Genomic DNA, 15893 nt, shown 5'->3' with positions numbered 1-15893 from the left:
GCACTGCAAAAAAGGCTTTTATTTTATAGGCACCACTGCAAAATGAGGAACACTTCAAAACATAGAAAATAATAATTTATTTTAACTTCATTTACTTAATTGTTTATAACTAATCATGATTCTGTGAGTTTGCTTGTAAAAGTCTCCCTTTGAATCTACAAAGCAAAGGTTTCTCCTACAATGAGCACTTAAAATTCCACAAACCTTCTCCGTCCACAACTTTCCTGTACATGCAAAGTCCTCCAATGAGTTGCAATATTTGCAAACATGCTGTAAACTCCCACAAAGTTGCATTATATTTTGCCTTCTGTTAAAACCTTTACACTCTGTTGGGAACTTTAACCAGAAAAATGTTTAATGTGTATCCCAATTCTAAACACCGCTGGTTTGGTTATGTGCGTTATATATAGTTAACCACAGAGTTTGGTGGGTTTGAGTTGAAGCTTTGACCTAAATAATATATTAATGGTCACTCCTATGAAACACATTCAGCAAAGTAACATAAAATAGAGCTCCATTAAAATACATACCAGCAGTCATATCTGTGTTTTTAGCAGAAAAGGAAAAAAGCGTGTTTAACTTTCTTATATGAATATAGTTTAAACAAATTATTCTGTGAAGGTATGCTTAGTAAAAGATCTTTTTGAAATTTAAAAACTTTTATGTAAAAGGTAACAAGTAAAAAAGTATCCTTGCTGTTTGAAAAAAAAAGCTGTTTGGTTAATATTGCCTTCCAGGATAGTAGTTAAGCGTGGTATTTCTCCACTTAAAATAGAGCTAGGACACCCAGAGTGGTAGGGCTTGCTAATTTAGACTATAAACATGATGTTGCGATTTATCTTATATACAAAAACTTGCCGCATTGAACGAGGCAGGAATTGCTACCCCAATGGTAGTGTTCTCTTTTATGTACATAATGCAGAAGTGAAAATTATACAGTAGTCACCGAGAGGAATGAATTGTATACTCTAGTGCCGTCTGGCGATTTTGCGCCGTGGGTTAAGAGTTCTTGGATTGTCATCCAGTTATCAAATATCTTTTTATTCCTCTTCTTCATCATCTTTTTGTGGCTGAGTTCGAGGATATTCATCTCCTTCCTGTCGTCGGCCCCCTGCTGCTCCTTCAGGCAATCGAGCCGGCTCTGCATCATGAACTCGCGCCGCCGCCTCTGCTCCTTGGCCTTCACCACGTGCTGCTTCCTCTCCTCCTTGCTCCAGTAGCGCCCCATCTTCAGCTCGCTCACCGCGTCGTCGTCCGTGGTCATGCCGCTGCGCTCTTCTCGGATCTTGAGCGCGCGCTCCCGCAACAGGCGATCCCGCACTGGGCGCTTGGTGATGTAGCGCGTGCCGTCGCTGCGGATCTTCACCTTCCACTCCATCCTCGGCTCTGACTGGTTGGCTGAGTTCAGGTCCTTGCACATGCTCACCAGGCTCATCTGGCTCTGCGCGTACTCGACGGCCGACTTCTGCTGGATCAGCTGCATGTAGCTCTGGTAGTGCTGTGCGTGCGCGGGGATGTGGGCGTGCTTGTAGGGCGAGTGCGGGAAGGGCGGCAGGTACGAGCCTCCCAGCTTCGCGCCGGGGGTGGGGCTCCCGCTGCCGCCACCACCTTCTTCGCCGGGCTTCCTCTCCTTGTTCTCCGGAGCCGGGCTGGGATCCAGCTCTTTAGGGGAAGGGCTGTAGTTCGGGGAGCCCCCCTCGGAATCTTCCGTGATGGAGAGCAGGTTCTTGGGGGACGGCCCGTAAGCTTCTGCGGCACCTTCTCCCTCGGCCGCCCTCCGCAGGGAGTTGTCGGGGGACATCTCCAAGGTGAGTGGGGTGCTGCGGCAGCTCTCGCCGGTGTTGTAGGCACTCGAGCTGTCTTTGTCGGACTTCTCGGGCAGCTCGGTGATGTCGGCGAGCTCGCGCCTGCGCACGTCCACGCTGGTGTTGTAGTTGCGGAAGCCGCTGTTGTGAAGCATCCAGGGCTCGCGGAACTGCTCCTTGAGCTGCTGCATCTTGTGCGCGCGCACGATGCTGAGGCACTCCAGCTCGATGCTGCGCAGCTCCTCGTTGAGCAGCTCTAGCTCCTTGTCCACGCTCTCGGGGTCGCTCTTGCTGGCGTCCAGGGTGCTGCCAGGGTAGTAGAGGCTATAGGGGCCAGCGCTCTTCACCTGGCACTTGAGCTCCAGCAGCTCGCGGAAGCGCTCGCACTCGTCCACAGGGATGCCCAGGTAGTCGGCGTCGGCGCAGTCGGCCGAGATGAAGGACTCGTTGCTGAAGGGCAGGTCGCCACTGCCCAGGGTGTCCTGGCTGCAAGTGAGCTTCCTCTGCCCAGCCAGCGGCGGGGAGGCCGCGGGGGCATCGTCGCCGTTGTTCTCCTGCTCCGAGCTCTCGTCATTGCGTGTGCTCTCGTCCGTCCGACCCACGCCGCTGTCTTTCTCGTGCTGGTTGGACAGGATGGTGGCCGTGTCTGTGGTTCCCCCGTCTTCCTCGTGCTTCTTCTACACGACAGAAAACAAGAACACTTGGTCACGGGGAGGGAGGCGGGAGGGACTTGAGATAGTTAGCTTGAAGTTCCCCTAGGTGAGCCGCTGCACCTCCATCTGGGAAAGGAGGACGATCACTTGACCTATGAATGATTGCGGCTCTTCTAGTAACTCTTACCAGAAAGCAGGAGGCACAGAGGACATCCTTGAGTGCCTAAGGCACTGGAGTGGTTCCAGCATCTCGGACAATGGTGGTGGCAGAGGAGGGGAGGGGAAAGGGTGCCAAGCAGCCGAGGTTAACAGAGGGAATTGCTTTCCTTTCAAAAATGTGACTTGCTTTCTCTGATCTGCTCTTTATTTTGTCACATGTGTTTTCCAAACAAGTATCAGAAGGTCAGTGGTACCTTGGCATTACTGCTTTGCTTTCTAAGCCCAGCAGCACTCTCGTGGTCTGGGAGGATATCAGCTTGCTTTTCACTGGTGGGCAGACAGAAAAAGCACTGATTTTCTTTTGCCAGCTGGTGGGTTTCTCAGGATCCTAAGCATCATGGGGTGGGGTGGGGGGGGGGTGGGGAGCAGACGTCCCTGCTGTTGCGAGGCAGGGGCAGCCAGCGGTACCTGCTGCAGGACGCTGGCCGTGAACTGCATGGCCTGGTGGTGCTGCTCCTCCAGCATGTCCATGTGCAGGTCATCCAGAAAGTCGTTCCTGTCGTCATCCAGCCAGCCCTCGTCCAGCTGCGGAGAGGCAGCCACCCACACAAGCTTCAGAAGAGGCCCTTTTTGCTTCTGTTTTATTTATTTTTAGGAAAGGACATGACCTTGGGCAATCGCATTTCTAGGCTTCCTCCAGGAGTCATCCCAATGCAGTCTGCCTGTTGTTTGGCTCTCTGACAGACACTGACCCCATCCTCAAGGTAGAGACCCCTCCCACCCTCCACCACACGTCTAGGGGCGAGGCTGTGCCCTGCTGTTTTGCTGTTGCAGGGTTAAGTGTCTTCATGCATCTCAGCTACTTGCAGTGAAGGAGGCCACTGAGTTAGGGGATCAGAGAGCCACAGCCCTAGCTCCTCTCCCGCTGGGCCCACACCCAAGTTGAGCAGGCCCCAAGGAGAAAGCACGGGCAGTTTGAGACAGAGTTCTTTCTGATGAACAAAGGTAGGTCTGCTAATTACCTCTTAGTCTTGGGCAAGGGCCTGTCACCTTTATCAGGCTCTTGTCTCTCTTGCTTATAAAAAGCAGACTAGTCAGGGGTCTGAGATCTACACATCTGGCCTGCAGCTGCACCACAGACCATATACAACCCCCAAAGCCAGTCACATTTCTTACTTGGCCCTTTAAGAAAAAGTCTGCTTAGTAATGTTTCTTTTGCTTTTTAAAAGTAAAAACTATTACGGGTAAGATGTACATTGTGATGATTTGATGTGCATAGTGGAATAATGACTACAGTCAATTAACATATTATCTCACAGTTACTACTGTAGTGTGTGTGATGAGAGTACCTGAACTTTACTCCTAGCAAACAGTGTTGGTAACTATAGTCATCATGCTGTATGTTTCTTACACTCTGCCATTGTAAATGAGACCCACACAGAAACTTGTCAGGGTCTTGGGAAGTCAAACATTTTGATGGCCATGCAGTGTAAATGCCAAGGTGGATATCTGCACCTTCCTTAAAAGGCCAAAGCAAGAGATAGACTGGAAGTCAGATTATTTTCGGGGCACAGGGTACCTTCAAGTTCTGATTGTATATATTTTCTGCAGGGCAGGAACTCCATTAGTGATTTTAAAACTACAGACTACGTGCTGGAAGCCGCCTTACCTGGAGTTCGGGCCTGGCAATTAGCAATGAGAAGTTCTTGTTTTCTTCACTGGTTAGCAGAGCTACAGCCTCTTCACGGTTCTGTACCTCTATCCCATTAATCTACAAAGAAAAGGTGGAGGGGTGGATGGCAGCATGATTAGATTGTGCAAAACGATTCTCTATTGTTTCAAGCCTGCATCCATTGCCCAAGCACAGCTGCAACAGAGAACTTCCAGGTAGGTTGAAAAGAATGCTGGTTTTCACAAGGAAAGGCCTTGTTCAGTCTGATGCACTGTCTCTGCTATAGGAGACAGCCTCCATAGGAGTAGTTCACGAGATGAGGCTGTGTGAATAGGAGTAACTGGGACTCCAGAAGGCCGCACTGAGAGAAATCACAGTGTTGTGAAGAGGGAAAACAAACATCTAAGCAATTTAGTGAGACAGAATTAAATATATTCAGGACTGAAGCATGACTACAGATGTTTTTGAAAAATATGGAAGAAAAGAAGCAATGGGTCTGATGTGAATATGATGGTGTCAAACTTGGAACACAAAACACCCTGAATAATACCGACTTCTTTAGGTGGGACAAAGTCAGATAAGGTCATCTGTACCATTTTTCTAGGTTACACATATAAATGGTATTATACAATCTCACCATCACACCTGATCCCTCTCTTGCAGGATTTTTGCTTCCTGTCTGGTCACCTTTGAGCTCTGCTGGTCTGGAGGTCTCAGCTCCAGGGGACACAGCAGTGGTCCCACTTACAAGCTGGAAGATTGAGCCTTCCATCTGAGTCTTATGCCTTATAACAGCAAAGGGCGTCATCAATCTTGGTTAACACTTGCTGCAGTGCAGTGAAGGCAGAGAGGGCAGGTAAGGAGCTCAGTGTTTCCATACCCAGTGGAAAACTAAAGCAACTGAAAAAGCAGTTACTACTGAGGATTCAGCCCCTTTAGGAACAAAAGTTGGGTTAAAGTCCAGGGAAGTATAGAATAAGCAGTGGAAACGGAAATGAAAATTACTCATAGGTATATAATGATAGAGATAAACACAGTGGATTATAAATGGGAATGAGCAGAAGTACAAGGTAAGCCTTCTACCCATAAGAAAACAATCTCAATTTCTGCGAGATTTAAAAAAGGGCATAATAGAACTACCATATGATCCAGAAATCCCAATCCTGGGCATATATTCAGATGAAACACTAATGCAAAAAGATACATGGATCCCTATATTCCTAGCAGCACTCTTTACAATAGCTAGGACTGGAAACAACTTATTGTCCAGCAGCAGAGGAGTGAATAAAGATGTGGAACATATGTACCATGGAGTATGTCTCATCCATAAGAAGGAAAGAAATTGTGTCATTTGGAGAGACACAGATGGACCTAGAGACAGTGATACAGAGTAAGGTAAGTCAGAAAAACAAATATATATTAATGCCTGCATGCCTGTGGAAATTAGAAAAATGGTAGAGATGAACTTACCTGCAATACAGTAGTAGAGAAACAGATGTAGAGAACAAATGAATGGACACCAAGAGGGGGAGGGGTGGGGTGGGATGAACTGGGATTGACATATGTACACTCTTGATGCTATGCATAGATAGATAACGAATGAGTACCTACTGCAAAGCACAGAAGACTCAGTGCCCTGTGGCGACATGGGATGTATGTATCCGTGTAGCTGATTCACTTTGGTGTACAGCAGAAACGAACACAATAAATGCCAATAAAAGTCTCTGCCAGAGAAACTGATAAAGAGGTGGTACTTAACACACAATGGAATATTACTCAGCCATAAAAAGAATGAAATAAGCCATCTGCAGCAACATGGATGCAGCTATTAATAGATATCATACTCAGTGAAGGAGGTCAGGGAGAGAGAGACATGAATACCATCTGATAGCTGCTATGTGGTATCTAAAATATGACACAAATGAAGCTATTTATAAAGCAGAAACAGATTCAGAGATGTAGGAGTAGACTGCTCTTTGGCTAGGAGAAAGGAGAGGAATGGGTTGTAGAAGTTTGTGTACATGATACATATATATAGAATGGCTAAAATAACAGGGTCCTCCTGTAGAGCACAGGGAACTATATTCAATATCCTGTAATAAACCATAAAGGAACACATTTTAAAGCAACTGTACATCAACAAAAAGATGTTATCTGTATTTTAAACAATTAAAAACAGACTAGCTACAAGAGGAACAAGTGGTTTATTTTATATTCATTTTTCTTGCAGTAGAGTTGCTTTAAAATGTTGTGTTAGCTTCTCCTGCACAGCAAAGGGACTCGGCAGTGCACATATGTATATCCCCTCCCATTGGGTCACCACAGGGCATTAAATCCAGTTCCCTGTGCTCTACAGTAGGTTCTTATTAGTTCTCTATTTTATATATAGTAGCAATAGTGTATACATATGTCAATCCCAGTCTCCCAATTTCTCCCATCCTCCCCTTCCCCCCCTTGAAATCCATGTATTTGTTCTCTACATCTGTGTCTCTATATTCAGATGGTCTCATTTCGACTCCAAAGAGCAACAGATAACATTTACAGATAAATTACTCTTAAAAGCCATTCTATATAGTAGTTACCTGCTGAGTCAGAAAGTTTAAAAGACTGCATAAAGTTGAAATGCCTGGCCCAAAATGAATCCTTCAGAGAAAGCTAAATTGAGCATTATTTGGGGTCACAAGAACTGTTGACCTGATTTGGTCTGTGTTGTCTTTGGTCCGAAGAGAAGGACAGGAAGTGAGACGAGCTGACTTGCATGGTGTAAGGCTAGGGGGTGGCCTGCCTGTTTAGATGGGGCAGCCTCTCTCCGGTTTGTCTTGGGCCCCACCATGCCCTGTGTCCTGGTGCTTTCCAGAGCTGGTACTTTGGCTCTAATTTAACTGGTCTGCCTCACCACACATCTGGTTTTGCGATACTGATAGCTGTTTGTTAACTTCTGCATTTTCAGCCCTAAAGCTATTATCTGAAGCAGTCTGCTCTTTCGTGAATGAACAGAGGACGCTGACCTACCTGGATAATGCGGTCTCCTTCTCGGATGCGCCCATCCTTGGCCGCGATGCTGTTAGGGTCAATCTGAAACACACGGCACTGAGTGGGTAACTCAGACATGCACGAAAATAAACCAAGAGCACCGTCCAAAGTCTGCCTCTAACACTTCATCATGCTCATCCCTCTGTTTTTGTTTTACAGAGAAATAAACAAGACTCAGTGTCGTGCAAGGAGACACAAACATGGACTGATAACGTTTCCAGGCCGTGGTCCTGGACTCTTGCCCCGCAATCCTGCTTTCCTGCCCACCTGAGGGGATGGAGAGGCACAGCCAGAAAGGAAAAGCAAAAGTGTGCTGGCATACAGGTGAAAGGGTATCTTTCATTATGTGGTCTAGCAGTGATGTTTTCAGTATTTTGCCAAATGTGTATATTAAATTTTGGAAAGGAACTTTACAAACAGAATCTAGTTGAGACAAGTGGGATTGCATTTTAGAGAGACACCCCCAAATGCAGTAATGGTGGGCCAGCTTAAGCTTAGTAGATGAAGTCTACTCAACGGGATGGGTAGAAAGCCTAGTAGTCACATCCCTTGGTTCATCCCATCGAGATGGATTTTATTTCCTGATAGAATGGGGCTTGTGTGCTACTCAAGATGGGCTGCAAGGTGAGATACCCATTCTGAAATCATCTGCTTTGCATTGGCTTCTCTGGGAAGATGAAAATACTTCCGTCTATGTATTGGGTTGGTCAAAAAGTTCATTTGGGTTTCTCCATGACATCGGATGGAAAAAACCAAATGAATTTTTGGGCCAACCCAATACTTTGAAGTTGCACTGTGAACTCTGTGATATACATTCTAGCAAAAGAAAAAAAATCAAGAGAAACAGATAGCAGAAATACTTTGACTCCCTCCCCCATCCCATTCAGTGAACTGGAGATGAGAAACGGGAATCTGCTTTTCCCTCGGGGTTGAATACACAAGACCAAGCAAACGGCTCCATTTTATGGCCGATTTGCAGGCTTCTGAAGGATAATTTTGCCTTATGCGCTGACATTAGAACTTAACCCCTATGTAGGGTAGTTTCATGGAGTGTGATAAAGGGGACAAAGAAATCGGCCTGTGTCTTTCCAAAGACATCTCAATAAGCCAGAGCTACTTAACACATTAAAAGCAAGAAAGAGTACAGCCTCTCTGTCCTGCTACGATAGCTATAAAGAATGAGCCTCAATACCTCGCTTATATAGATGCCAATGTCATCTTCATCATCTGTCCGGTAGCACACCGTGAGGCCCAGCTTGTCCTGGCTGTTCATTCTGTAGAGATCCACTTCCTAGACAAAGAAAAGGGCATTCCCTGTGAGACTCCAACAGGCAGTGATGGCTGGGAGGACATCAGATGCTTTAAAAAACATTTTGTTTAAATGATGAACTCGATCTCTTTGCCTTTGCTGTGGGCAGAGCGGTTACTAAACAAAAGGTGATTATAGGCAAGAGATCAATGCCGAGGGCATTTCTGACCTTTCAGTCAATATAAAGTCATTTTGAAAATAGTTATTTTATTGATCCCGCCGAAGAAAAATTATCCATATTTCACACAGCATCGAGACTTCTGGGGTCGGCCTTTTCAAAAGCATTCTTTCAGTGTCTGCCACCAACAAGAATATTTCCAAACCATCCAGCCATTTCAGTACAAATGCTTCCAATGTGTTTGGTTAGATTATTTCACGTTGCGTTCCCTTAATATGTGCAGTAATAGAACTTGCAAACAGATTACACATAAATTGATCCAAGGAAGGAGGGTAACGTGATAGCATGCAATTAATGCTTTCCACAACAGCTGTGATATTTACAGTCGAGAAATTAGTTTCAGACGCTATTACAACAAATTAAATAAGATAAAAGCGAAGCGAGCCCAAATGCAAGACACATGGGCACAGGGAGTGCCACTGTATTTGACAATTAAACTGTGCTTCGGAATGAAGTCAGAACTTTGAAAACGGTTGGAGCCTTGGGAGCAAGAGGCCTGGTTCCCTGAAAGCGTTCCCAGGCCCCGTCTCCCCTTCTGCCCGCACTGCCAACCGCCCAGGTGAGACTCCACAGCACCCACGTGCAGGCCGGTGCAAAGCGCTGCCTGCTGCTAAGTTTCCAGGCAGATCCCCTGGTCCGGTGTTTACTGCTAGCTGCTTAGTAACCAGGAGGGGCTCCAAGATGGGGCCTGTCTCTGGGACTATTTCCTTGCTCCTTGCTTCTCTTAGATGGTGGTGAGGAAAGGGTTGTTTCTGTGGTGAAGCTCAAAGCAGTTATGGAACAGACACTCCTGAATTCCCTCCCTGGGTGCCCAATACCACGGACACTTTCTAGGTGGAAGAACTGGAGGTGCTAAGGCCCTGTGAGCAAGGAAAAGAGAGGTGCCCTAGGCACCTAGGGGCCACTAGGCCAGTGTGGGGAGCTTGGATTTTATTTCAGCATCCTGGGAAGCCTTGAGCAACTTTTAAGTGAAGACTGCCAAGCTCTGCTTGATACCCTCAGCAGTCTTTATGGCTAACATGGAGGATAAGGTATTGCTGACGAGTTGGGGCTCTGAGGGCAGATTCCAGCTCTTTCTAGCAGCTTCATCATTGGGTTTTATGGGCTTGTGACTATATCTAAACCAGTTGCCTCACTGGTGCATGTCATCCTGCCGCTTGGACAGGGTGAAGAGTGACTGAGACAAGACCGCTGAGCTCAGCACATCGCCTGGCCCAGAGAAAGTCTACAGGAAACAGTAAGGATGATTGTGTGCAGGCGGTTTCTAACCCAAGTCACAGCAGTTGTTTGTAGCCAAGTGTGTGTGTTTCTCACGTGCCCCCACCTCCAATAAGATAATTTTATTTTCTGAATATTGACATGTTAATTAATTCAGTGACTTCCTCATTAAAGCTTTAGCAATCTGGTATATTACCCAGAAACGAAATCCTATTATCTTTCCTTGTGTTTTGAGGAAAAGACTAAGCAGTCACAGAGGCACCAGACGTTCAACCGCAAGGGCGTGTTCTTTACAGATACTGTGGAATTGCCGATGTGCACACCGCCCACGTAGTGGTCTCACAGCATCCTCACGTTCCAGCCACATGCCTGAGTCTCCACCTCAGGTCACACTTCATCGGGGGACAGACAAAGGCGAGACTTGCTCTGTTTTGGTTCTTTCCTAACAGGCAGTGTGGGTTTCCCTGGTGGTTCAGTGGTAAAGAACCCCTTGCCAATGCAGGAGATCCCCTGGAGAAGGAAATGGCAACCCACTCCAGTATCCTTGCCTGGAGAATCCCACGGACAGAGGAGCCTGGCAGGCTACAGTCCATGGGATCCTAGAAGAGTCGGACATGACTAAACCACCACAAGAGGAAGTGGAAATCTGTGGGATTTCATGATGACTTGCTTGGGTCCAAATGTACCGCTGCAGCCCCTGAGCCCTGGCTTCATGGTAGAAGCCAGCTGGTTCTGGAACAAGTACATGTGCAACCAAAGCAGGGAGAAGGGTAACTGGAGAGGTTTTAAGAAGCAACTAAGAAAAACAACAAATACTGTGATATGACTTCTACCAGAGTAAAAATCCTAATACAGGTTATAGTTTTCATTGAATGATCAACCACCAAGATGAACAGCTCTTCAGAAAGATCAAAAGGTACCAGAGCTCTGCTGGGCTTCATTCTAATAGGACGTGAAGTATGCCTCAGGGTCCTGATGAGGTAAGTGCAGAAACCGAGGGCAGTATTTGGTACTGAGACACTGTCCTTCCTGATGGCCAAGGGTAATTTTCAGACTTGTCTCATCTGAAGGCATAAGACTGGGTATTATTGAACTGAAGAGGCAAGGGGTGAGCTATATAGGGTCTCGCTTTGGTAGAATCACATATATTGGTCAGTGACATGTTAAAAATGTAACCACCCACCTACCCTGGTCATCCTGGACTTCCACCACTGATAGTCTCAGAAGCATGACTCTGTAACACGCATCTAGAATTGAGGGATCCATTTAAGAACCCAGGAAAGTGAAAAGTCTGGAACTGATTTCTTGGGGGAAAAAACAGCATGATGTGCTAAGAGTATTCAAGTAGGAGCTGGGAAGACTCATAAGGAATGTGAGAGATGGGGGTCTGATGTGTTTAAAAAAAAATACTCATTTGGCCTAGTGCCAGTAATGTAAGCCGTGTGAAATCTACAATCAGTATGATTTTGATAAAAACCTAACTTGAAAATGATTTCTACTCCATTTTCATCAATATTTTGATTGCCAGATAGTTGAAGAACTACCTATTGAAGTGGACATTAGTTCATATTGCTACTGGTGGGATGATTTCTTTCTCTGGACTTCCCCCTTCTGATTCTTCCAATTTCTTCCAACAGATCTGTTACTTTTATAACCAGAAAGAAAACTTTCTCAGAACAAATTCCCAAAGACAATGTTCACTGGAGCACTGTCTGCAACAGCCAAGACATGGAAGCCACCAAAAGATGCGCTGACTGACGAATGGATAAACAAGATACGGCACTTTATACTATGGAATATGACGTGGCAATTGAAAAAAAACTGAACTGATACCTTTTCTAGCAACATGGATGGACCTGGAGATGATCACACTAAGCAAATGAAGTCATAGAACGACACAAAGCCTATCAAAACACAAACGGAGTCACAAACTTAGAAGACAAATGTATGCGCCCCAAAGGGAAAAGGTGGGTGATGGGGAGGGAGGGATAAGTTAGGAGGCAGCTGGGATTAGCCTGTACCCAGTGATATATGTGAAACAGATAACCGGCAAGGACCTACTGTATGGCATAGGGAACGCAGCACTCTGTAATAACCTATATGGGAACATAACCCCCAAAAGATTAGATAGATGCTTATGTATAAATCAGTCAATTGGCTGTACCCCTAAAATAAACAACACTGTAAGTCAACTATATTCCAATATAAAATAAACAATCTAAAAAGAAAAATAAAGACAAGTCAGTGATACTTCCCTTGGGCCTTGGTGACCTGGGCTGCCGTCACGTCCTTGGAGCCTGAGAAACCTTGGGTCCAGGGGGCTCCACTGTGGTGGAGATGAAGAAGCTGGGGAGGACGTGCCTGCAAACGAGCCCCACTTGGACCTGGACTGCCCCGTCCCCCGTGGATGGGACTCCAACCTCCAGATCCAGGTGGGTCCTCCTACAGCTCAGCCAAGCCTAGTGCACACAACAGAGAGTGGACCCTCTGGGCCAGAAGAGCTCAGAAAAAGTACCTGGTCTCCAAGTCCCCTGCTGCTGCTGTTCCTGGCAGCTCCTTTCTTGGAGTTGCCTCACTTAAGTATGACAGTATCCTCAGCATCTCAGTTATGGGAGTGCTTGGGATTGTCTTGGGGGTACATGGTAAGGGTAAGGGAAAAGAAGTACTCAGACATGAGACATGGGGTCTTTTTTCTGGCCCATTCCACTGGAATCTACAAACCAGGAACACAGCTTTATCTTGGACGCTTGTTGCCCAAATAACCTGAATGGGGCATCAAAAAGCGCTGTTGCCTTATAGACATTTCCTGTAACAACAACTTGAAAACCTGTTCTGGGGGTACTTCATAGTGACAAGGCCTCTGGGGCTGGAAAAGACATCTGGCCTCCAGAAATGTTCTGGAGTAGGTAACTAAAAAAATTCTAAACAGGGAGGACCTTCAAGAAGCCAGTTTTGAAAGGTAAATTTAACATAACGCTTTTTGGATTTTTTTTTTTGGAAAACACATGAAAAGATGCTCTACATTGTTAATTATTTGATAACTGCACATCTGAACTAGAAGGCCGTATCACCGCACACCAGTCATCACCAAAAAGCCCACAAGCAGTAAATTCTGGAGAGGGAGGGCATGGAGAAGAGGGAAGCCTCCTACAGTGCTTTTGGGAAGATAAATTGTTAATATCCGCGATGGAGAACAACATGGGGCTTCCTTAAAAAACTAGAGCTACCGTATCTGTCAATCATACTTCTGGGCCTCTGTGTGGAAGGGAACCATCATTTCAAAAGACACTTGCACCCAGATGTTCGCTGCAGCACTATTTACAACAGCCAAGACATGCGAGGAACCAAAATGTCTGTCGTCAGAGGGATGGGTGGATGGGTAAAGAAGATATACAATGGAATATGACTTGTCCAGCAACTGGATGGACCTGGACATGACCATACTAAGTGAAGGACCTCAGACAGAGGACAAATAACCTGTGGTATCACTTGTGGGTACTATCTAGTCAAAACAAATGAGCAGTTTCCAAAACAGAAACAGACTCACAGAGAACAAACTTACGGCTACCGGTTGGGAGGGATCTGGGGGAGGGACAGATGGGCAGTCTGTGTTTGACATGTATACACTTCTATATTGAAAATAAATAACCGAAAGGGACCTGGTATATAGCACAGGGAACTTGGCTCAGTATTCTGTAATAACCTCACAAATTTGAAAAAGAATAGACACTTGTATATGTATAGCTGAATTACTTTGCTATAGATCTGAAAGGAACACCACATTGTTATTCAGCTATAATATAAAATTTAAATTTTTTTTCTAGTATTTACAGAAGTTCAGAAAAGTGCAAAGAGGACTTCCCTGGTGGCCCAGTGGTAATGAGTCTGCCTGCCAATGCAGGAGACCTGGTTTCGATTCCCTGATCCGGGAAGATCCCACGTGCTGCAGAGCAGCTAAACCCGCGTGGCACCGCTACTGAGCTCTAGGGCCTGGGAGCCGCAGCCAGTGAGCCATGCGCCCAAGAGCCTGTGCTCTGCAACGAGAGAAGCCACACAGTGAGAAGCCTTGAGCCCCAGAGGAGTCCTGCTTGCCACACCTACAGAAAAGGCCGCGCAGCAGCAACGACAAGTACCGCCAAAAGTAAAAGTTAATAAAGAGTGCGAAGAACGGAATGATGATTTATATTCTTAATCACTCAGAATTGAACATGTTTAATCTCTTGGCATTAATAAAAAAAAAAAAATGATATGACTTTGCTGTGGAAAGTCCATTTCCAGGGAATGGTTCCCCACCATAGAGAAGAGCCTAGTTGCTACTAGTTAAGCATAAGAGCTCTTGTCTTCAGAAGCTCTGGAAACACAACAGTGTAAAAGCTGAACCTGTCTTGGGATTTGTATACATTTTGGATTTACTTTGGCTGCTCATAAAGATTATAGTAACGCAGTAATAGTTGAATAATGAATTGTACAGAAAGAGCAGTGTCTATTATGTACTGTACATGGTAGATGCTCAACAAAATTGAAAGACTTGCCAAGGCAGACTAAAGAGCCAAATAAAAAATAAACTTGGCTCTGCCAATTGTAAGCCAGGCTGCCCTGGGAAAGTCATTTCACCTCTCTGAAACTTCTCAGCTAATGTCCCCAGAGACAGTGTTTTAGGGCTCAGTGGAAATGGCAGTTCTTCAGACTTACTAGGTGGCTTGTAAATTTTCAACATTTCATTCTCCAATCTAGAGGTAAAGGCTTAGACGATTGAGCACATCATGGAAAGCATAGGTGGCATCAATACTATCTCTGAGGATGGAGATAAGATCGCAAAGAAGACCATTAATCAAACTGGTATGCATAATGTATTACCATTACCTGGGTTACGCCCCCCACCACTGCTGTCCTGTCGCTCGCTGGTGTAGATGGACGGCTGGATAAAAATGAACAGCTACGCCTGACATTTTAGACGAAATCGACACAATAGCTCAATTAAGAAAAGTAAGAGGGCCACTCCACCTTGGCTGATCCAAGCTTTTGGTTTCAACGACAGCCACTTTAATCACAGGGGAGGGCCCAGAGATGGATATTGGTGGCTTATTCACTTCAAGGAAGACTGGTTACCCAAGTATAACTCTTAGGACCTTATCGATCCAGAAGTTCTGTGCATATTTCTAGAAATCCTCTCTATGCTTTCTCTATGCATGGCACTATGTGAGATACAGAGATGCCTCTAAAAAGACTGCGCTTGCCTTTAAGGACCCTAAATTTGAGATTTGGTAACAAGGCCTTTATTCCTTTATTCGACACATGTTGGCTGGGTGGCTACTATCCGTAGGCACTGTCTGAGCAGGAGGAACAAGGAGGGAATGGTCCTGCTGGGCGAGGGCTGCCTGAGAGTGGGAAGGAAGCTTCTCTGGAGATGAGCCACACTGAGTGAGGCCAGGACCCAGGGGGAGAGCTGGGAGAAGGTTCTGGATGCAGGGGAACAGGAGAAGGATGGGCAGGTGCCTATGCAACTGGGAGGGTAGTGAGAAGGTTCCCTGGAGGCGCCCTGATGCTGTGCCTTCAAGGCTACAGAAAATCACATAGGTTGGCAGGGAAAACCTGTATTTATTTCTAGGATGGCCTCACTTCCCTTGTGATCTACTCATGTTTCGTTCTGAGACCTGGTTTGGAGCTCGTTTTAGTCCCCTTGTTGAAAGTAGCCCTCCTTTTCTGATCTCAAAATGACAGACATCAGGACACAGCATAGGTGATGGTTGCCTCAGAGGCCAGCTAGGATGCCACTGATGAACCCACTGGGAAATGCGAACAACAGACTGAGGGAGAGAAGCCTTCTTCAGGCGTCTATTTTCTTTCTTAATTGCTTACAGGAAGA

General features: G+C 45.9%; 1 protein-coding gene and 1 long non-coding RNA gene across 6 annotated transcripts in view; one reads left to right on the top strand and one right to left on the bottom strand.

Annotated features, from left to right (window-relative positions):
* Window position 1: 1 nt before the first annotated feature.
* PDZRN3 (PDZ domain containing ring finger 3) overlaps window positions 2-15893 on the bottom strand; it is a 272619-nt gene continuing 256727 nt past the window's right edge. For all 3 annotated transcript variants that reach the window (XM_044933793.2, XM_025273086.3, XM_044933794.2), the window contains 5 exons: window positions 8515-8613; window positions 7302-7364; window positions 4287-4388; window positions 3086-3202; window positions 2-2482 (listed from right to left, as the gene is read on the bottom strand). In XM_044933793.2, the coding sequence (XP_044789728.2) occupies window positions 932-2482; window positions 3086-3202; window positions 4287-4388; window positions 7302-7364; window positions 8515-8613 (1932 nt within the window). In that variant the 3' untranslated portion in view covers window positions 2-931. The remainder of the gene's footprint in view (window positions 2483-3085; window positions 3203-4286; window positions 4389-7301; window positions 7365-8514; window positions 8614-15893) is intronic.
* On the top strand, window positions 3221-14274 carry LOC112581277. 3 transcript variants are annotated; one of them, XR_006640417.1, is made up of 9 exons: window positions 3221-3381; window positions 4229-4504; window positions 4953-5145; window positions 5532-5684; window positions 7240-7383; window positions 7482-7646; window positions 9975-10046; window positions 11665-11994; window positions 13852-14274. It is a non-coding gene; the product is annotated as an uncharacterized LOC112581277 (long non-coding RNA). The 3 variants fall into 3 exon arrangements; XR_006640416.1 differs by lacking the exon at window positions 3221-3381 and adding an exon at window positions 3493-3622; XR_006640418.1 differs by lacking the exons at window positions 3221-3381; window positions 7240-7383 and having other exon boundaries at window positions 3942-4504.

This window comes from Bubalus bubalis, chromosome 21 (assembly GCF_019923935.1).
Source record: "Bubalus bubalis isolate 160015118507 breed Murrah chromosome 21, NDDB_SH_1, whole genome shotgun sequence".
In the NCBI taxonomy this organism is placed as follows: domain Eukaryota; kingdom Metazoa; phylum Chordata; class Mammalia; order Artiodactyla; family Bovidae; genus Bubalus; species Bubalus bubalis.
This window is presented reverse-complemented; position numbering and strand designations above follow the sequence as displayed.